The following is a 21496-nucleotide window of genomic DNA, read 5'->3' as shown; positions in this document are numbered from 1 at the left end:
AATAAGTTTTTCCTTTTGCCAGAACACACTGAAACACGTGCAGGAATCATTCTGAATGCCAAGGCCATTAATTAAAAAAGTAACAATCCTGTGTTGGCCTAGCCATGAAGTGGTATAGCATCTTCCACCACCACTGACTCACTCCTAGCTGTGTAAGTCTTGAGGATGATGCCCTGCTCTACAAATGTTACCACATGCTCTAAGACAGCAGTGCCACCTTAGAGCAGCAGAGGAGGGGTAGTGAAGTGGTAGTGGACTAGGGGTGGGCGGAAGATTTCTAGAGGAAAGGATAAGTTGTACAAGGGATTTGGCAAAGAGGAAGAAAGGGTCGTTTTGTGCCTCCTGCAACTGATTTGCAAAAATATGCCTTGCAGTTTTGTCCTTTGCAAAAAAGAGTGCCTTGCAATTTTATCCTTACTGGGAACTGGCTTTGGTTCCTACTGCAGGGAAACTCGCGTGCCTAACTTTTGCATCAGCATTAAGAACTTCAGCCCATTGCTCTGCTATAGTCAACTCTTGGCTGTAGTTAATGGCATGACAACAAGGCCAGTGATAATCGAAGCATCTGGTCCATGGAGCTCATAGACAGTTCATTCAGCAAGAAGAATGTGGAAACATGACTTGAGACAAGCTCGTACATGAAGCTGAAAAACAAGAACTTTTAGTGCCTGCAAATTTCTAAGAAAATGTTATGCTAATAAAAGAAACCCATATTGAGCTGTTACATTTTCCCCTGGTAGCAATATTTGGAAAGGGTGACAATGCTCAAATCCAGATTTCAAAGAACGCCATAGGAACTGAACTGGGCCATTTACAGAGCCAGATGGAAATTAGATTACATCGTAAAAGTACAATAGTTTTCCAAAAAGAAACAAAAAACCAACTACTATAATGAAACAAAGATACCCAACTGGGCAACTGGTTACTATTGTTCACTGCTGATTCACATGTTTGCTTTTAAGAAACTTTTTACATATTAAATATTTACCCCCTTTGAAATAGTTGTCGATTTCATATCTTTAATTCAACTGAGCTTTCCATAGAAAGCATTGTTATCTTGAGGACAGTTGCCATGACATACACAGGTCATGATGGACATCACAGGATGCTTGATAATGTTGCCTTGAGGACAGTGGAACTCAACCTGGATGGTTTTTGTGGTGTGAGGGGTGCAACAGCGCCCGTCATTGCAGATGCCACAATAACGGGGCTTATACGTCTGGATGCTGGTGCAGTTATTGTACTCCAAATGGATGGCTCTTAGAGACTTCTTGGTCCGGACACACCTCTTTGCCTGCTGTGGGAGGACAGGATATTATTATTATTATTATTTTATTATTTAGTTGCATTTCTAAACCGCCCTATAGCTAGCAGCTCCCACAATATTTAAACCACAATATTTAAAATACAGCAAGTGTGTATTGCGCAGACAATATAAACATTATATAAACAAAGTGAAAGAAAACTAAAAAAAAATAAGATTGAAAGCTTAAATACTTTAAAATGCCTGGGTGAAGAGGTGGGTTTTTACCTGGCGCCGGAAAGATGACAGAGAAGGCGCCAGGCGTATCTCATCTGGGAGGGCATTCCATAATTCGGGGGCCACCACCGAAAAGGCCCTAGATCTTGTTACTGTTCTCCAGGCCTCTGTATGGGTTGGGACCCGGAGAAGGGCCTTAGACGTCGAGCGGAGTGAACGGGTAGGAACATAGCGGGAAAGGCGTTCCATCAGATATTGCGGTCCAGTGCCGTTAAGGGCTTTATAGGTAAGGACCAACACTTTGAATCTGGCCCGGAAACATATTGGAAGCCAGTGCAGTTGGGCCAGAATAGGTGTTATGTGATCGAATTTCTTCATCCCAGTAAGAACTCTGGCCGCAGCATTCTGCACTAGCTGAAGTTTCCGAATCGTTTTCAAAGGTAACACTACGTAGAGAGCATTACAGTAATCCAATCTAGAGGTTACCAGAGCGTGAATAACTGAGGCTAGGTTCTCCCTGTCCAGATAGGGTCGTAGTTGGGCTACCAGCCGAAGCTGGTAGAACGCATTTCGTGCCACCGAGGCTACCTGGCCCTCAAGTGACAGAAGCGGATCTAATAAGATCCCCAAACTACAGACCTGTTCCTTTAGGGGGAGTGTAACCCCATCCAGGACAGGTCTGACATCAACCATCTGAGCAGAGGGCCCCCCAACTAGCAGCATCTCAGTCTTGTCAGGATTGAGTTTCAGTTTGTTTGCTCTCATCCAGTCCATTATCGCGGCCAGGCAGCGGTTCAGTATAGCAACAGCCTCACCTGAAGAAGATGAAAAGGAGAAATAGAGCTGCGTATCATCAGCATATTGCTGGAAACGCACTCCATAACTCCTGATGACCTCACCCAGTGGCTTCATATAGATATTAAAAAGCATGGGGGACAGAACTGAGCCCTGCGGGACCCCATACTGGAGCACCCAGGGACTCGAGTAGTGTTCCCCAAGCATCACCTTCTGGAGACGATTCTCAAGATAGGAGCACAGCCACCGCCAAGCAGTGCCTCCAACTCCTAACTCCGCGAGTTGCCCCAGAAGGATACCATGGTCGATGGTATCAAAAGCCGCCGAGAGATCAAGGAGAACCAACAGAGTTACACTCCCTCTGTCTTTCTCCCGACGGAGGTCATCATACAGGGCGACCAAGGCTGTTTCTGTACCAAATCCCGGCCGAAAGCCGGATTGAAATGGATCCAGATAATCAGTTTCATCCAAGAGGGCCTGGAGTTGGCGAGCGACCACGCGCTCTAGAACCTTGCCCAGAAATGGAACATTTGCTACCGGCCTATAGTTGTTAAAGTTATCAGGGTCCAAGGAGGACTTTTTTAGGAGCGGTCGCACTACCGCCTGTTTCAGGCAAGGTGGGACCACTCCCTCTCGTAACGAGGTATTAATTACCTCCTTGGCCCAGCCGGCCGTTCCATTTCTGCTAGCTTTTATTAGCCACGAGGGGCAAGGGTCCAGAGCGGAAGTAGTCGCCCGTATCTGTCCAAGCACCTTGTCCACATCCTCGAGCTGTACCAACTGAAACTCATCCAATAAAACAGGACAAGACTGTGTTCTGGACACTTCATTAGATTCAACTGTTACAATATTGGAGTCAAGGTCCCGACGGATGTTTATGATCTTGTCTTGGAAGTGCCTCGCAAACTCATTACAGCGGGCTATTGATGGTAATATTGCGTCCGGAGAACCAGAGTGTAAAAGTCTCCGGACAACCTTATAAAGTTCCACTGGGCGGTTACAAGATGACTGAATGGAGGTAGCGAAGTATTGCTTCTTCGCCATCCTCACCACCTTCACATAGCGTTTCGTGGAGGCCTTCACAAGTGCATAATTACAGCCATCGGGAGTTCGTCTCCATTTACCCTCCAACCGTCTCCTTTCTTGCTTCATCACTCTTAGCTCCTCGGTAAACCAAGGGGCCAATTGAGCTCTGCAATGGAGAGGGCGCACCGGGGCGATTGTGTCAACTGCCCGGGTCATTTCCGTATTCCACAGAGTGACCAGGGTTTTGACAGGATCGTCAGTTTTATCAGCCGGAAAATCCCCCAGAGCCCTCTGAAATCCTTCAGGATTCATTAGTCTCCGGGGACGGACCATCTTAATTGGTCCTCCACCTTTGCAGAGGGGAGAAGACGATGTGAGTCTAAATCTCAAGAGGCGATGATCTGTCCATGACAAAGGAATAGATGTAAGATTCCTCACTCCCAGATCACCTTCCCCCATTCCAGTGGCAAAAATCAAGTCTAGAGTATGTCCTGACACATGCGTCGGGCCAGCAACAAATTGAGACAGCCCCATGGCTGTCATGGAGGTCATGAAGTCCTGAGCCGCTCCAGAGGTGGCCTCAGCATGAATGTTGAGATCCCCCAATACCAAAAGTTTGGGAGATCGCAACACCAAGTCCGAGACCACCTCTGTCAGCTCAGTTAGGGAAGCTGTTGGGCAGCAGGGTGGACGGTACACCAACAGTATTCCCAGTCTGTCTCGCTGGCCCAACGTAATGTGCAGACACTCTAGGCCATTAGCCACTTGGATGGGGTGCCTAACAAGAGAGATGGAACTTCTATAGACCACAGCAATTCCCCCTCCCCGACTCTAGGATCTACCCAGATGCTGAACCGAATACCCAGGTGGGCACAACTGGGAGAGATTAATACCTCCCAGGTCGCTCACTCAGGTTTCGGTAATGCATGCCAGATCGGCTGCCTCATCCATGATTAAATCATAGATGAGGGAGGTTTTATTATTTACCGATCTGGCATTAAAGAGCAGTAACTGGAGATCCGAGAGTTGGCTGGTAGAACTACCAGCAATCCTGTGGATGTGAGGAGGACCAGAACACGGCACAGCCACCAGTTGTCTGGGCCGAGTTCCCCTTAACTGGCAAGTCCTCCTCACAGCGCCATACCTCCCATTACCCGTCACTGCGCTGATTGGGGCCCCCTCTGGTCCTCCCTCCCAACACCCTATCCTCTCCCCCAGGCACATAATAAAAATAAAATAAATAAAAAAACTCATACTCCATACACAATCACACACTCATTCATACAACCATTCATACACCCAAATAGCACAGCAACAACAGCAGGGTCCCAATAGCCACGAATCGCAACAGTGGCAGCTGTAACGTCAGGGGCTCAGAAGCGATCAGCAGCAGCAGCAGCAAAGCAGGCAGATGGCTCTCCCTCCCTGGGCAGCGATGGTCCTCTTCCCCTTGCAGGCAGTGGGTCTCCCAAGCCCCCTCAGCCAGCCGGCTTATATATCCCCTCCAAAGAAGGGACAGTTGGAACAGTATCAGCCACAGCTGGCTGAGTACCTGGGGCCTGGTCCTGGAAGGTGCCCACGTGCAGAGCAGGAGCCCAAGAAGGAGAGAGCAGAGATGTTATCCAGCAGCAGCAGCAGCAGCAGCAGCACAGGCAGGCAGATGGCTCTCCCTCCCTGGGCAGCGATGATCCTCTTCCCCTTGCAGGCAGTGGGTCTCCCAAGCCCCCTCAGCCAGCCGGCTTATATATCCCCTCCAAAGAAGGGACAGATGGAACAGTATCAGCCACAGCTGGCTGAGTACCTGGGGCCTGGTCCTGCAAGGTGCCACGTGCAGAGCAGGAGCCCAAGAAGGAGAGAGCAGAGATGTTATCCAGCAGCAGCAGCAGCAGCACAGGCAGGCAGACGGCTCTCCCTCCCTGGGCAGTGATGGTCCTCTTCCCCTTGCAGGCAGTGGGTCTTACACAACAGTAGGTGACATAGCATTACCATGTCCTACAAAGAAGCTTTCGGTTAAGTTATTAAACCACCAGCTACAACATAAAATCTAGTACTTTCTTGAGCTAGGCATGCAATGAACACCAGAAACGGTGCTTGCTTCAACAAGCACTCCTGCTTGAACAGCTGCCTGTAGAACAGAGGCGAGCGGGTCTGCCCCTAGCTATATCTCCCCCACCTCCAGGGAGGGGGGAAACCTTGCCTTGGGTCAAGGGCTCCTTTCAGGCAGCAGAGGCCCACTGGGATTCGCCTTTCTAGCTTGGAATGAATTGCTCTACAAAGGTGTAGCTTGAAGCAGAGGAAAGATGAACTCTTGCAGCAGGGGTTAGGGTAGGGGTTCAAGCGTTTAAAGTGCCCAAATCACTTTTGGAGCAAGCAGCACACTGCCTGCTCATCTCGTACACTGATCTATTGTTCTTGACAGGGTGGTTTATAACAGATGCTATTAGAGGTCGCTGATTCATAGGGTTCCCATAAGTCAAAATCAACTTCAAGGCATATAACAATTGTTGTTGAAGTACTGCAGGAATCTTAGACTGAACTATATTTAGCTAACTTAACCACATGGTGGCAGAGTAGCTATGATTAGCTGCCATTTGCAGTCACCATTCTTCTAGGCATGCATATATATTGCCTGGCAACTATTCTCTGCATACGCTCCACAGCACTACTTCATCTGTTAAAAGGCCAAGCCCAATGCCTATTTATAGGTATGCTACACTGCCAAGCAAAGATTTCTTCAAACACCAGCGTATGTAGCATATCTCCATGCTCACCAATAGTTTTTACACACTTCAGGGAGTGCAGAGCTGCTTATCATAGGGTTCTCAGAATGTCTCCCATCTAAGCATCAACTAGATGGGAACCTTGAGTTTTAACAGTCTAATAGCACCATGCGCCCTCAAGCTATTACCTGGGCTCAGCAGTTGCTGTTAACTGTATTGTCTAGTTCCCACCATGCAGTGGCAATGCCTACTCTCAGGAGCTATGTGGGATGGAGACCAAAGTGCTCTGGCACAAAGCACCTGTGCAATCACTCACATGGATCACACTACAAAATATCACAGCAGTGGGGAAAAGCCAGACCACAAGGAAATAGAATTGTACCCACGGCACATGTGAAGCTAGGTCAAGAGAATATCAATACATAAAGCTTATTCTTAATGCAAGTAACAGATGCTTTAATTGGCTTTGTAAATCGACTGACGTAACTTGGCTACTGACATAACTTGGCTACATGTCCCACGCTCCCGTCATCTCCTCTGGATGTCTAACAGCTATCTTTCAAAACTGCACTAAATATGCATTTGGGTGTACTTAGAAGCACTAAAGCAGAGACAGGGAACGTGTGGCCCTGCAGATGCTGTTAGACTACAACTCCCATCAGCCACAGCCGCCGTGGCCAATGCTCAGGGATGCTGGGAATCCAACAACATCTGGGAGACCCCAAGCTTCCCATCCCTGCAGAGACTGCCAAAAGTGATGGCAGTCCACATTAGAAGCCATTTTTGAGGTCTGTGCATAAGAACTAGTGCTGTGCCAAAGTCTGTCCAATCTCTCTCTCAACAAATAATCCCCCTTGCATGAGAGGTTTCTTTTTTCTTCTTCATTCTCAGGGTGCTTTAGAATTTCTTTAGAATATTGGCTGGGTTATCATTTGAGATGGCCATGATGGGTGGTGTGTGTGACGCCCCCCGCCCTTTAAGATTTCTGCAGCCTCCCTGGCTGCCTGTGCTTTCTGACCCGAAAAAAAAGCCCATGGGAGAAGTCGTGTTAGGTTGTCTTCCCCTGGACTTTGACTGAAGTGCAGGCACCCAGGAAAACAAAGTGCAGACCACTGGAGAGGCGATGTACAGAATGAAAGAAAGCACACTGACAATAAAGCCCTGTGCCCCACCCATGAGAATCCCACCAAAATTTCTCTCCCATTTGGTAAGTTTTGAATGCAGTTTCTTTTCTCATTAATTGATGCAGAATGTTAAAAGGGATAATTTTTTGGCACAGCACCACATATTACTGAGGATGCTCATGAAAGACCTTGCACCTGCTCCCCCAAGCCTGTGTTTTCGGCTGCTTGCTTTCTTGGAGAAGCAGTTGCCACAAGAGAACCATGCAGTGAGAACTTCCATATCAGCCAGAGGTTGTGCCATACCTTATCAGGCCGTTGACCATTTGGACATGGCCGCACCTCACAGAGTCTGGTCTGCTTCACCATCTCGCACATCGAATTCTTGTTGGTGACCCGAGTGGAGAAGCCCATTCCGCAACTCGTGGAACATGCACTCCATTCCGTTGTCTGCTCAATACAGTTAGAACTCAAATCAGATGCATCAGTCCCAAGTGTCGCTTCTTGTCTGTATGCTGAAGGGCACAGGATAGTCAAAAATAGGATTACTGAAAGTTGAGAATTCCTAGTATACCTTTGTCTTGAACTTTCATCATAAATGTAAATATACTGCCTTCAAGTCGATTCCGACTTATGGTGACCCTATGAATATGGTTTTCATGGTAAGCGGTATTCAGAGGGGGTTTACCATTGCCTCCCTCTGAGGCTGAGAGGCAGTGACTGGCCCAAGGTCACCCAGTGAGCTTCATGGCTGTGTGGGGATTCGAACCCTGGTCTCCCAGGTCCAACACCTTAACCACTACACCACACTGGCTCTCACAACTTTCATCATAGCAAGTCTTTATTTCATTGACAGAACTCCTTGAGCTTCCGACTGCAGCCATATTTTAGTCTAACACAGAATCAGCAACCTACCACGCCACACTTCAATAGGCTAGAGAGAGCATACGAAACTGTTTTACTGATCCATCTAGCTTAGTAGTGTCTGCACTGACTGGCAGCAGCTCTCCAGCATTCCAGAAGAGAGTCTTCCCTAGCTCTATGTGGAGATGCCAGAGAGTGAACCTGGGACCGTCAGCATGCAAAGCAGGTACTCTGCTATTGAGCTCCAGCCCCTTTCTAACACTCTGCCTCCTGGGATCAGCAAGAGTTTTCTTCAGAGACTTTAAGGTAATATGACAGAGGAGTTGAGGTTAGAGTGGTAGTGGCCAGTGGATCCATGTCACTGGGGCAGTGGAATCCACTCCAGGCTTTAGTCCGAACTTTCAACAACTCCTTGAAAGATTGGACTAAAACACAGAGCAGATTTCACTGCTCCACTAACATGGAGCCGCCAGCCACCACTGGGTTAGAGTGCTAGATGAGAACCAGGAAATCTGGGTTCTACTCCCCCATTCAGCTATTAAGCTCAGTGGGCGACTTTGGGCCAGTCACCAGTCTCTCAGTCTAGCCTACCTCACAAAGTTGTTGCGAGGATAAAAAAGTGGGAAAGAACCACATATGCTGCCTTGAGTTCCTTGGGAATATCAGTACACATGAAAAAAATCCTTTTTTCTAATCACAGACTATTACAGTACTCTAAATCCCTTGTGACAAAGTTGTTGTGGCTGAAATTCCATCAGTGAAAATATTTTTCCTTGCATAATGGAATGTTGTTGCTTGCACCCCCCAAACTCCCATTGGGGACCCTCTAAATCTGCTCTGGCCATTCCCCCAGCCCTTCCGAGCAGATTTGGGGACTGCATGTGGGGGAAGGGGTGAGGAGAAATCCCCTTGCACTAGTGCAAGAAGTGTGTGTGTGTGCAGGTACATATGAAGGACATTCTATTGCTTCACTTCAGAGATTCTGTTCATCTTTTAGTGGGGTGGGTTTGAGTGGGATCCATCCTTTTACATATATTATTGGTGCATTTTAGGTTGTTCCATTTGCGTTTTTAATATTGGTTTTTGTACGTTGCTTTGAGCTCACTTTTCTGAAAAAAGCAACTAATAAATAATAATAAAAACTATTCACAGGTTTTTCAAGCCTATCTTCATAGCCTGAATGGTTACCAATTTGTTTCTAAGTGAATTCTCAAGACGGCGAGTGCCATCTTGAGAGTTTACCAGTTTCTTTGCTTATGTGGTTCAGTCATGGGAGAGTGGCATAGTGGAGCTCTGGATTGGGGAGACCCAGGTTCAATTCCCACTTGAAAATGAAGCTCACTGAGTGACCTTGACCCAGCCACAATGTCTCAGCATAATATATCTCGCAGGGTTGTTGCAGGGATAAAGTTTGGGGCCAGGGAAAGGATCACCTACACCTAAGCTCCTTGGAGGCCAAGTTGGGAATAAAATAAATAAGATTTCTATCTTCTACATCTGTTTTTGTCAAGGCAATTAGGTGTGACATATACCATTCAGTGTAGCCAGGCATATATCTGTTGCATAAGCTTCAACCATAGGATTCGAGCAATGCCCATTTATGGTTTGTACAAACATAATAGAACTTGATTTCTTCATGCCCAGGTCTATAAAGTAATTTCCTTAAATAAAGTTGTTACTAGACATTTGTTTTACATATATATGCATGCTTGTGCCCAATCATGAGAATTACAGTACAGCGAGATATCCAGAGTTTATGACAATGTCCACCTGACATCACAGCATAGGCTTAAGCTATAAAAATGTAAACATTACCGAACTTTTATGGACAGAAGAATCAAGTAGTATAAACCAACTGGATAGGACAACAACGAGAAGCGACCTTGGAATGTGCTTGACACTGCAGAGAGCTGTGACGCCACATCACATTTGGACTTGGGCCACCTCAAAGAGTCTAAGAAAGCTTTATATAGAGCTGTTTTGCCCCACCGAAACCAACATAAAACTACGTTTCCTCATCTTCTCATACAAGCATGGTGTTTAAAAATATCATAACCTCCCCAACCAACTTTGGCACGCACAACAAGTTTATCCAGTTATATTTTTACTCCACGGGGCAGGAGAGCCAAGGCTGGTATCCGCATACACTGCAGAATGGACTATGTCACTTTAAGTTACAGCTGGGGAAAACTGGATGCTCACCTACATTAAAAGCTCCACATGAGGGAGAGAACGCGGCTACAATTTATCCCTGGCAGGAATTTCCAGCTTGCAGGAAGTTTATCCCTGGAAGGGCATTCAAATACGCTATTAACCTGTGGTAACTGGAATTTGCTGCCCAGAGTTAGAGTCAGTGTTTTGTGTGTGTTGCAAAGTGGCTTAACATCGCTCAGTGCGAGACACTAAACCAGTATAGAGTAAGGCCCTAGCTGAGTAGAAGAGGGAGTTATGTTGCTGTTCGCATGGTGTTGCATTATTTAAAATATGTATTTTAGATTGCTGTGACACATTTTATGGGGGACCTTATGGTGAAAACGAATAACAACAACAACAACAACGGAGGTGGGTGAATAATGTTTAAGGCTGAAAACATTCTTCACAGAACAGACTACACTTTGTGAGAACCGGTTAGCTGGGATTAACCGTGTTATGGGTTCGGTTAGTGGGAATGGCAGAGACTGATGAGGTCTGTATGGAGATCAGCTTCTAGGGTGATTTTGCTTAACCAGTAGTAAGAACATACAAAGAGCCTGCTGGATCAAGCCAGTGGCCCATCTCGTCCAGCATCCTGTTCTCAAGGTGGCCAACCAGATGCCCCTGGGAAGCCTGCAAGCAGGACCTGAGTGCGAGAGCTCTCTCCCCTCCTGCAGTTTCCAGGAACTGGTATTTGGAAGTATACCACCTCTGACTGTGCAGGCAGAACACAGCCGTCTTGGCTAGTAGCCATTGATAGCCTTATCCACCATAAATTTGTCTAATCCTCTTTTAAAGCCATCCAGTTTGGTGGCCGTCATTGCCTCTTGTGGGAGTGAATTCCATCGTTTAACTATGTGCTGTGTGAAGGACTTTCTTTTGTCTATCCTGAATGTTCCAGCATCCAGCTTCGTTGGATGTCCACAAGTTCTAGTGTTATAAGAGAGGGAGAAAAACGTATCTGTATCCACCACTTACTTGCCTTTCCTCTAATCTGAACACATCAAGTTAAACGATGCTTTGACATACAGAATTTTTATTGTATTTGATTTTTACATGCAACATTTTTAATATTTATCCTCTTAAACATGTTATGCTGCTCATTATGTTGCTTTAAATGTGGATCTTCATTGCATTTTTAATCAGATTTTTATTTAACATATTTATTTTGGCATTTTGTAGTTTGATGGTTTGAAATATGCTCCAAAGTGCTTTGACTTTTTTTAAAATGTAAAGCAGTAAAGAAATGATCTCAAGCGGGGTGAGGGACCTGCAGCCCTCCAGCTGTTGCTGGACTACAACTCCCATCATCCCTAGTCATTGGCCATGCTGGCTGGCGCTGATGGGAGCTGTAGCTCAACAACATCTAGAGGGTCAAAGGTTCCCCAGGGGTCCCTGTGAGAGAGGAGACCCTGGAGACTGGAATAGGGGTCCCTGTGAGAGAGGAGATCCCGGAGATTGGAACAAACGTGGAACAGGAACAAGATTTGGAGTCTATGGACTTTAGAAATAAAATCTATTGTTTGGAACTCAATGTTATCTCTGAAGAAATTAATGAAGATTCTAGAGATAAAGTTATCAATGGCATGGACTATCTTCTGGACTGGAATGATGTGATGGAGCCCAATATAGAGAAAATCTATGGAATTAACTGCAGCCATGTGACAATGGAAAAACTTTTAAGAGATGACCCAGTGTATTTTGAAAAAAAGAACAGAGATATGATTTTACAGCAGTATTTCAGCAACCTATTCAGAATGGATGGCAAGAAAATATTTGGGATAGAGGTAATTCCCATTAGACTCTTACTATATGACTATGGCTTTGACAGCAAGATTATTATGGAATACTGATAATGGAAGATTGGATATTGAAATTACTGGACTTAACAAGACTACTGAAGATGGAAGATGGAAAATGGAATTACTAGAGATAATAGAACAATGGCTACTGAAATTACTGAACCTAACAGATTCTGATGTGATGGATTAATTGAAATGTTTATTTTGACTATGGTTATGACAATAAGATTATCATAATTAGTAATGAGATGGATTAATCGATATGCTTATCTGGAAAAAAAAATTGATAGATATATTTCTTAAAGAATTGAAACCTCTCTTTGACTTTTTGTGGAAAGAATAAAGTAATGTTTATGAGATTTGATGATTAAGTAAGATAACTACTGGAGGAAAGTGATTTTATAATATGACTTAAGAGACAGGATTGTTATATATTATAGACTTATAACTGATTTGATCTTTGACAAATGGGAAGTCAATATTTTACTCTTTATTTTTTATTTTTGTTTTTTTTTTCTTTTTTTCTTTTTGTTTAACTATTTTTGATTTTGTTTTTTGTCTTTGAATGTTTTATGATTTTGTCTTGTATGTTTTATGAAAATCTGAATAAAAATTATTGAAAAAAAAAAAAATAGAGGGTCAAAGGTTCCCCACCATTGATCTAGAGCAGCCTTTCCCAACCAGTGTGCCTCCAGATGTTGTTGGACCGCAACTCCCATCTTACTGACCATTGGCAATGCTGGCTGAAGCTGATGGGAGTTGTGGTCCAACAACATCTGGAGGCACACTGATTGGGAAAGGCTGCTCTAGATAAAGTTATTCTGAAGTGAGCAAGCCTGTTCTGTCTCCTCATTCTGCTTCATGCGTTGACCTAGCCCATTTCTCAAGCGTGCTCACAAATAGGTTTTTAATCCTAATTGCCTCTGGCAATTGAGTCTGTACGCCTCACCCTCACATCCCATTTTGACCGTAAGAGCCACCTCATTTTATTTTAGGCATTTAAATAAGTAAGAGAAGAATAACTGAGCCAGCACTACCCAACATAATCCCTTTCTCAAGTTTCTCCGTGGCAGCTACTGGTGACTGGGTCATTCCCAACTCTCCCCTGTTGAAGAGCAACTCTTCCATCAAGCATCACAGTGGCCCAACTGATGTGGAATGCCTTGCCAAGCAAGATGGGTTAGGCAGATGTGGCTGTTTGAAAAAGGCCATCAGCAGATTATTTTCTTTTTCTGGTTTACACCGATATATGGATCTTGATGGCTTTTTTGGTCACAGTATTTTGGTTTTGGTTTTTGGGCCTAATTTTTGACTTCATGGCAGGGTTTTGGAATTGGGGATTCTTCTCCTTTGGGAGGGCTCTTTCAGGAGGAAGGATATAAACTGAATAAATAATAACTATTCTTGTGACATTCTGATTCAGTGGCTGTCCTGCATTTATTTTGAACACTCGGTAAAGTACACGCTTTAATAGAAAAGTCTTCTGTTAAGTTAGGCAATCGCAAAAGAACCACACACTCTCGGTCACTCACCTGCTATTGCAAAGCCTCCCACATCTTCATCTTCTTTAGGGTCACATGACCATTGCTCACAGCACTCCTTGGGGACTTCAATTTTCCTTGGGAAGGGGCAGTCAGGGCCAGGGAGCTGCAAGTCAAGGTTACAGCGGGGTACACAACCTATCTGTCCATCTCTGCACATACAGTGGTATTTACAGCTTGGCTGGAAGGTCTCACCGCTCCGGTAAATAATCCCATTGAATACACAGTTGTCTCCTTCAAGGTCTGAAGCAAAGAAAGAGAGCAATCAAGTTGCAGGCAAACTTAGCACACCAGAGTACCTAATGCTACTGTTCCTTCCCCCCCCCCGCACTTGCTGTGAAGAAAGACAGCAATCAAAGCTACCTTGCATATAGCTATGAAAGGAAAGGCAGAGAGAGAGAGAGTGTACACCATCTTCATACATGCGTCACCAGATAAGAGTTTGCTTGGAAGGCTGACAGGTCAACTAGTGCAAACCTCTTCCAAAGGATATGGGCCTCTCCCAGCTGTGGTGCATTTTATCTGTAGAGAATCTCGTATTTGGCTTCCTGGCAGTGTCAAAGCATTTTCACATACAAGGCTTAAAGTTGGCTCTCTTTTTGAGACCTGAATGGGGGAGGGGGCTGTTGCGTACATTTTGTTTTAAAAGTTTATTCCCCACCTTCTGACTGAACCCCAAGGCAGCTAAGAAGATACAATTTGATAAATACTGCTTCCCATCATGCAAGTATTTCCACTTGCGCAATGGGACTTTCCCCCTGTGCTGCACATCCCCCCTAGATCTAGGAATTTCCCCAACCCTCCAGAGCAGATCTGGGGAGGGCATGGGGCACACATAGGGCAGGAGGGGGGATGTCCCATCGCACCAGCCGAAATCCTTGTGCTGATGGGGACTTGTTAATTGGATACTACCCAAAGCTTATCTCTTGGGTTTGGAGCAGGTAAGAGATGCTGGGGTTATAACATCTATACAGTGGTTATAGAGCTCCCCAGGCTCTCTGGAGCTCCAGCTGCCATGCTCATGTGGGTTTATTTATTCACCTATACAACCTTTTTACCCCTCATTTTACCCAAAAAAGGATCCCAGATCAATTTAAAAAAGGCAGTCCCTGCCCTCAGGGACTCACATCCTAAAAAGACATGACATAAGAGGAAAAGGGGATGAGGAGGGAGAAGGGGAAAAAAAGCACTTAGTGTTCAAGCTACAAAATTCTTACAATGACCAGTTGGGATGGAAATTATCCAGAGAGAAGAACTGAAATCTCAGTAGCGGCCCTGCTTCTCTTCTCTCTCTCTCTCTGTTGGACCCTGACAGAATGGTTGCTGCTAGGAGATAACTGCAGGAAAGAGCTAAAGACAGCTAGTGAGAGCTGGTGGAATAGCATTGCTTCCCTTCTCTGCTTTATGGCAACCCCAGGGCAAATATCTCCCTTGAGGAAGAACGCTGCCAGGCAGTACCTATCGCTCAAGGGTGAGGCAACTCTTACAAGCCGGATGGAATGCAACTCCCGACTCATGTTTTGATAGCAGGACAGCTAAGAGATTAATCTCTCTTCTAAATTCTGCATTATCACTTGCAAGCAACATCAGAGCATGAGAATGAAGTTTCACCTACCAACATTTTCTCTGTCTTTGGTAACACACACAAAGTCACTAGGTCTTGTGTTCCTAAAACTAGACTGGCCATGTATTCAAATGATTCTACAGGTCACTTCCAGCCAGGTAATCTTTCATGTTATTGCTTCTGTTAAATGTCCCAAATCACACCCACACTTACTAGTATTAACACTTTTCACCAAAGGATTTCAGATTACAATCAGAAACAGTGCAGCAAGATCAAGAAATTTGCATTTTCTCCATAATTCATAAGTTCAGTACAGATTTTAAGTTTGAAAACAGATTTTTTTAAAGGGAGTAATCTTTCCTAAAATATAGACTGGTTCACACAACTCTAAACCAGGAGTGGGGAACCTTTGGCTTTCCAGATGTTGCTGAAGTACAACTCCCATCAACCCTATTAAGCATGGTCAATGGCAAGGGATGATGGGAGTTGAAGTTCAGCAACATCTGGATGGCCAAAGCACTCCTGCTCTATGCCATGCTTCATTAAAATATGGCTCAGATTTATGTCCAGACCCTTAACTATGGTTTGCTTACTACCATAAGCTGTTGACTTATGAACCGCAGTTTGCATGAATCCAGTACTCTTCCTTAACCATGGTTTGTTTGGCCACCCCATCCTAGATGCTCACCAAGCTACAAAGGCATAAGGCAAGAGCTGCGAGAAGGCAAACTGGAGAAACAGGCCACAGTTTGTTTGATCATCTGTGGGGCAATTCATGGTTTGTAAAGCAAACCACGATTTATCATTCCTTGCAAACCAGACCAATACCTTTAGACATCTGTACTGTATGTTCCAGTCTGTCTTCCAGCCTGGCCATAGCACTGAAACTGCCCTGATTGCTAACATTTGTCAGGAGAGAGATGGGGAAATGCAATCCTGCTTGTTCTCCTTGACTTCTCAGTGGCTTTTGATACTGTTGACCATGATATCCTTCTGGAACGTCTTGAGGAGATGGGGATGGGGGCACTGTACTTCAGTGGTTCCGCTCATACCTCCAGAGCCACTTCCAAAAAGTAGTTATGGAAGGCTACTGCTCAGCATTGTGGGAATTATCCTGCGGTATTCCACAAGGTTCCATTTTGTCCCCCATGCTATTTAACGTCTATATGAAGCCACTGGGAGCTGTCATCAGGAGATTTGGGTGGAGGTGCCATCAATGTGCAGATGACACCAAGCTCTACCTCTCTATTCCATCTGAATCAGGAGAGGCAGTTGAGGTGCTGAACCAGTGCTTGGAGGCAGTGATGGAGTGGATATGGACCAATAAATTGAGGCTGAATCCTGAAAAGATAGAGGTGTTGTGCGTCTGGAGTTCTCATGTCCAGGAGGTGGGAAGATGGCCTGTTCTGGATGGGGTTGCTCTTTACTTGGAGGAGCAGATCCACAGCCTGAGGGTTCTCCTTGATCCAACACTGGAGGTTCAGGTGGCCTCAGTGGATAGGAGTGTCTTTTTCCAGCTCCACCTGGTTCGCCAGCTTCGGCCCATTTTGGACAGAGAAGATTTGGCCACAGTGCGTCATGCTCTGGCAACTTCCATACTGGATTGCTGCAATGCGCTGTATGTGGGGCTGCCCTTGAAGACAACTCAGAAACTTCAACTGGTCCAAAATGAAGCAGCCGGATTACTGGCTGGGGTTTCCTTATGAACTTATATAACCCTTTTTTTTAAAGCCCTGCATTGGTTGCCAGTTTGTTTCTGAGCCCAGTTCAATGTTACGGTTTAAAGCCCTAAATGACTTAGGTCCCAAATATCTGAAAGACTGCCTCCTTCCCTACAGACCCTCTCAGGTGTTGAGATCAGCAGAGGGGGCCCTTTTAGTAGTTGCACCACCCTCGGAAGTTCAGGGGGGTGGCCCGGGAAAAGGCATTCTCTGTGGCAAACCCTACGCTGGGGAACTCCCTCCCCACAGAGGTGCATCTGGCAACTTCACTGTACAACTTTCAGTGAACACTGAAGATGTACCTCTTTACCCTGGCCTTCAACACCTGAGATGTATATTTTTAGGACCCACCCTAATTTCTGTGATATTGTTTAGGTTGCTTTTAACTGCTTTTAATTATGTGTTTTAAAACTTTTGTAACCTGCCCTGGGATCTTTGGATGAAGGGCAGGTAAGAAATTCTAATATTATTTCATCTATGGTTATGCAAACATACCCCTCCCAAATTCACTTCCTTGTACTTTTTCACCTGTTGCTCGATCACTTCTCCCTCTTTCTGCAGCAAACTTCAGGCTTTGTACACTTTGTCTTCTTCTGCAGCCAGTATTAAGTTAACAACACTAACCAGAATTATGCGTGCCTCCTTAGTTTGTAAAATTTACTCCAGATTTAGCTGCAGATTTAAGAGTTTTGCACAATATTCTTGACCTTCAGCTTGGGAACTGGGTCAAGATTTCCCAAAACATACAGCAAATACATGCTACAAACACAAGACACATTCCAGAGTTGTGAAGTTATCAAGTAGTTGGAGCCAGGAAGGAATCCAATTATGCTCTTGGATGTCCATATCTGGCTGGATCCAGCTCAAAGTCAGGCATACAATACAAAATTATGGGTCTCTTTCAGTGGTATTAACAAAACGCATCAGGCCACCCCTGTGCAGCAGAATGGGGAAAGGAAGAGGAAACAGCAAGTGCTTCTGCTTCAGTTAGAGCTCAGCTTCCCAAAAGCATCAATGTGAGGTGAAGCTTATCTTCAGTTTCCAATTCAATTTAAAGTACAGCTATTAACACTGCTTATGCAACAACAATTGTCCCAGGTTTTCCTTTAGGCCAGGGTAAGGGAACCTGTGGCCTTCCAGATGTTGCTGAACTACAACTCCTACCATCCCTAACCACTGGCCACGCTGGCTGGGGCTGATGGGAGTTGGGAGCCCAACATCTGGGGGGCAACATGTTCCCTACCCCAGCTTTAGGCATTTCCTACAAGTAAAGAAAATTACTTACAGGCGTGACAGAGCCCAAGCCACATTTTACTGTCACAGTATTTTGTCTGTTGGACCCCAAAGTGTGTATTTTAAAGGAGCTTCTGGACCTCATGGATAAAGCAATTTTTTAAAAGATAAAAATTATAATAAGGGTACAGGAAGAAAAAAGCCTAACACACTTTTATGGGGGGAGGGAGAGCTTTACATTTTGCAATTTAAATCAAGGCCCATTACTAAGACTTTTCACTTAAGAGGGCAACTATTCCAATTACAAGTTAAAAGTGTTTGTTTTCTTCCCCCCTCCTCCTGCCAAATTTGGCAGCCATGACATCCAAGGAAACAGTGTGCTTGTAACTACTGGTGCCTTCAGGACAGGGTTCTGGGGCAGAGGTCCAGGACCCCACTTAGCAGAACAAGCAGGGGAGCTCCCTAGCACAGCCGGTTTGACTTACCACATTTTGAAATAATATGCATTAATACTTCACATTTAGGTGAAGTGATACATGTTACCGCCTAAGAATGGGGGGGTTATTAAGTTCAGAGTCTAAAATTATCTAACTGGACCACTGCTTGGAACATGCAACTCAAAAGACTGTTAGTTGCACCCGTCCTGCTGCTAGTATCAGGCCAAATGGAAACTTCACCCTGATTTTCCCCTCCCAGAATTTAGCAGTTTTCCAAATCAGTAACATATAGCCACAATTTAGGAAACTGTGATCCTCTGGTCATAGCTCAGTTTAAGAGCATCTGCTCTCCACGCAGAAGGTCCCAGATTCAACCCCTGGCATCTCCAAGTAGGGCTAGGAGATCATCCTGTCTGAAATCCTGGAGAAAGGCTGCCAGTCAGTGTGGACAATACTGAGCTAGATGGACCAATGATCCGGCTAAGCAGAAGGCAGCTTTCTATGTTGCTGATCTTCAGCTTCCATCAGTTGAAATGCACACTGCTTAGAAATGCAATGATTAAGCAGGGTATAAATGCCTTAAATAAAATAAATCAGCCCCAGCCAGCATAACCAAAGGGCAGGGATTAATACTGGTATCCCACCCTTCCTCCCAAAGGAGCCTAGTGGCCAAGAATAACCATACAAACACAGTCAAAACTGAACCAACAAAAAATTAAAACCATTATACAAGCAAGCAACAGAACACAGCACAGCAGCATTAAGTGAACTCCGCAGCTATGTGCTAAAGGCCAAACAGACAGCCACATTAAAAGTTTTCACCAGAAAGAAAACAGTGTGGGATACTGAACAGGAAAGAGCTCCATAACCAGGCCACCACCACCACCAAGAAGACACTGTCTCATGTCACTACGCCACAGGCCATGCCTCTGAGGGAAACCATTCACCTCTGCTGATCTAAAACCCCAGGCAGGTAGGTGCTGGGGAAGGTGCTCTTTCAAGTATTTGAGTCCCAAGCTGGTCAGGGCTTAGTGCCCCAGTAACACCATTTAGAATGGGACCTTGCAGTCCAACAGTACTTGGCCACAGGTTTGATCCCTACCAGGGTTGTACCAAGGTTTAGCCAAAGAGCTCATTTTCAGATAACAGGGCTCAGCCCTGGGACAAATTAAAAGCACGTTTACTAAGAGCGAATGTAGCTCATAAGAGACTCACGAAGCCTTCTTGTCAAATCATGGGGTTTTAAAAAAAATCCCCCAAAGAGATCTTGTCTCTAGCCCAATTTCCCAAGTAATTAACAAGTCATGCCCAGTTCCAAGCTCCGGTCTTATAAGGGGGGGGGGAGGCTGCTGCAAGATTACAAACAGTCCAATATATTCCTCCAGCAAAGTTCAGAGCGGCACAAATGGCCCACTCCCCATTCCTTTGAACCCCATGACAACTCTACACGGTAGGTTAGGCCACGAGAAAGTCATCCGTCCAAGGTCCCACTGAACTTCTCCGCTGAGTCAAATCTTCAAACCTGGGTCTCCCTAATCCGACTCTAGCCTTAGCCAATACACCACACTGGCTTTAGCGCACTAAAGCAGGACAGCCGTGCCAGGCGCATCTTTAATAGGGAGGAGCACCTGATCACACCATTCGGAACATGAACACCCTCTCCCCTCTGGACTCACAGAGGAAGAGCTGCAGCTCTGTGGTGGAGCATCCGCTCTGCATGCAAGAGAAGGTCCCAAGTTCAATCCCTGGGAAGGGCTGGGAATGTCCCTTGTCTGCAACCCTAGAGACCAGCTGCCAGTCAGAGAAGACACAATGAGCAATATAAGGCAGCTCCCTACATTTCTAGCCCTATATACATACCTGGGACCAGGGCTAAGCATCTCATTCTAGAAATTAAGCAGTCAAGAGACTCTTGGGGTAGAGAGACACTCAGGGTAGAGACACTACTCGCCGTTCCAGTGCACCTCCACCTCTCTCTTCGGAAAACGGGGACACACAACACTAGTCAAGCCCCACCCCTTTTTTACTTGGAAAACCAGACGTGAGGAGCTGGAGTCTAGGTTGTTGGTTTTTTAAAAAAACAGCTTCAAAGAGATTTCGCAACTGATCGGCAGATCAACCCGTTTCCCCACCAGGTGTGGCTCGCGGATACGCTTTGATCTAGCGCCTAATGCGTTCACAGCCTTGCTTTCTGCAGTTCCAGGTGGGGACAGGAGGAGGGGGGCGAAGGAGAAGAGGGAGCCCGAGAGAGAAAGGACGAGCCAGCAAGCCACTTACCCATACAGATCCCCAGGCCAGCCTCCGTCCCCGCCCCACGGTCACAGTAGAGGGCGCTGCTCTCGTCGCAAGGCATCGTTTGCGAGCACGTCTGCCCTCGCTGCCGAGCGCAGGTCAGACAGCAGGAGCAGCCGTCTAACACGGTAGGCACGCCAGGGGCGCAGGCAGGCGGCTCTGCGGGGCACTCGCATGGCAGCTGGCACAGGTACTCCTGGCCACGCACCTGGAAGGGGCAAAAGCGAGACACATCAGCAGGGAGGTCTCCCTTCCCGCCCGCCCCTTACACCAGCAAAGGGCCAGCGCCGCTGCTATGCGGGCATATGCAAACACACCGTCTTCACCGGGCAAAGAAACAGGAGGAGGAAGGCGTGGCGCAGCCCCCGCCAGTATCTGCGGGCACCGTTTCGCAGCGGCCGCCTCGCTGTTGCGCGATCCGCCTCAGCGCTGCGCTCCACCTCCCCCATCACGCTGGATGCACATCGCCACAGGCGCACACTCGCTGGGGCCGATTATATACAGCGCCTCCGCAGTTCTCCTCCTCCCATTGGAAGATGCCGGAAAAGCCTGGAGCCAATCCCAGGCCTCGGTGTCAAATTCGGCGTTCGTAAGCGCTGGGGAGGGGCGGAATGTGCGCTTTTTTAAAAAAGAAAGCAAAACAAATGAGCATGTGGGGTGACCACACCTACTCCTGCCATGTGGCCTCTGGAGGATTGGCTAGGGGT

The 21496-nt window shown here is 46.1% G+C and overlaps 1 protein-coding gene across 1 annotated transcript; it reads right to left on the bottom strand.

Moving 5' to 3' along the window:
- Nucleotides 1-641: 641 nt before the first annotated feature.
- CCN3 (cellular communication network factor 3) lies at nucleotides 642-21286 on the bottom strand. Its single transcript, XM_061605631.1, has 5 exons — nucleotides 21107-21286; nucleotides 20775-20997; nucleotides 13534-13785; nucleotides 7449-7657; nucleotides 642-1297 (listed from the first exon to the last, which is right to left on the bottom strand). Exons 1-5 carry the CDS (start codon nucleotides 21236-21238, stop codon nucleotides 1025-1027), a joined length of 1089 nt encoding a protein of 362 aa, XP_061461615.1. The 5' UTR covers nucleotides 21239-21286; the 3' UTR covers nucleotides 642-1024.
- Nucleotides 21287-21496: the final 210 nt, after the last annotated feature.

The sequence above is a fragment of the Rhineura floridana genome, chromosome 1 (assembly GCF_030035675.1).
Source record: "Rhineura floridana isolate rRhiFlo1 chromosome 1, rRhiFlo1.hap2, whole genome shotgun sequence".
Lineage (NCBI taxonomy): Eukaryota > Metazoa > Chordata > Lepidosauria > Squamata > Rhineuridae > Rhineura > Rhineura floridana.
Note: the sequence above shows the minus strand (reverse complement) of the source record. Positions and strands in the feature narration are given on the sequence as shown.

Coding starts and splice junctions, on each gene's coding strand:
- CCN3 (XM_061605631.1), bottom strand. CDS start 21,238: ATGGGGGAGGTGGAGCGCAGCGCTGAGGCGGATCGCGCAACAGCGAGG. Junction 13,786..20,774: donor TGGCCTGGGGATCTGTATGG/GTAAGTGGCTTG, acceptor TCTTTGCTTCAG/ACCTTGAAGGAGACAACTGT. Junction 7,658..13,533: donor GGGAGGCTTTGCAATAGCAG/GTGAGTGACCGA, acceptor TGTGCCCTTCAG/CATACAGACAAGAAGCGACA.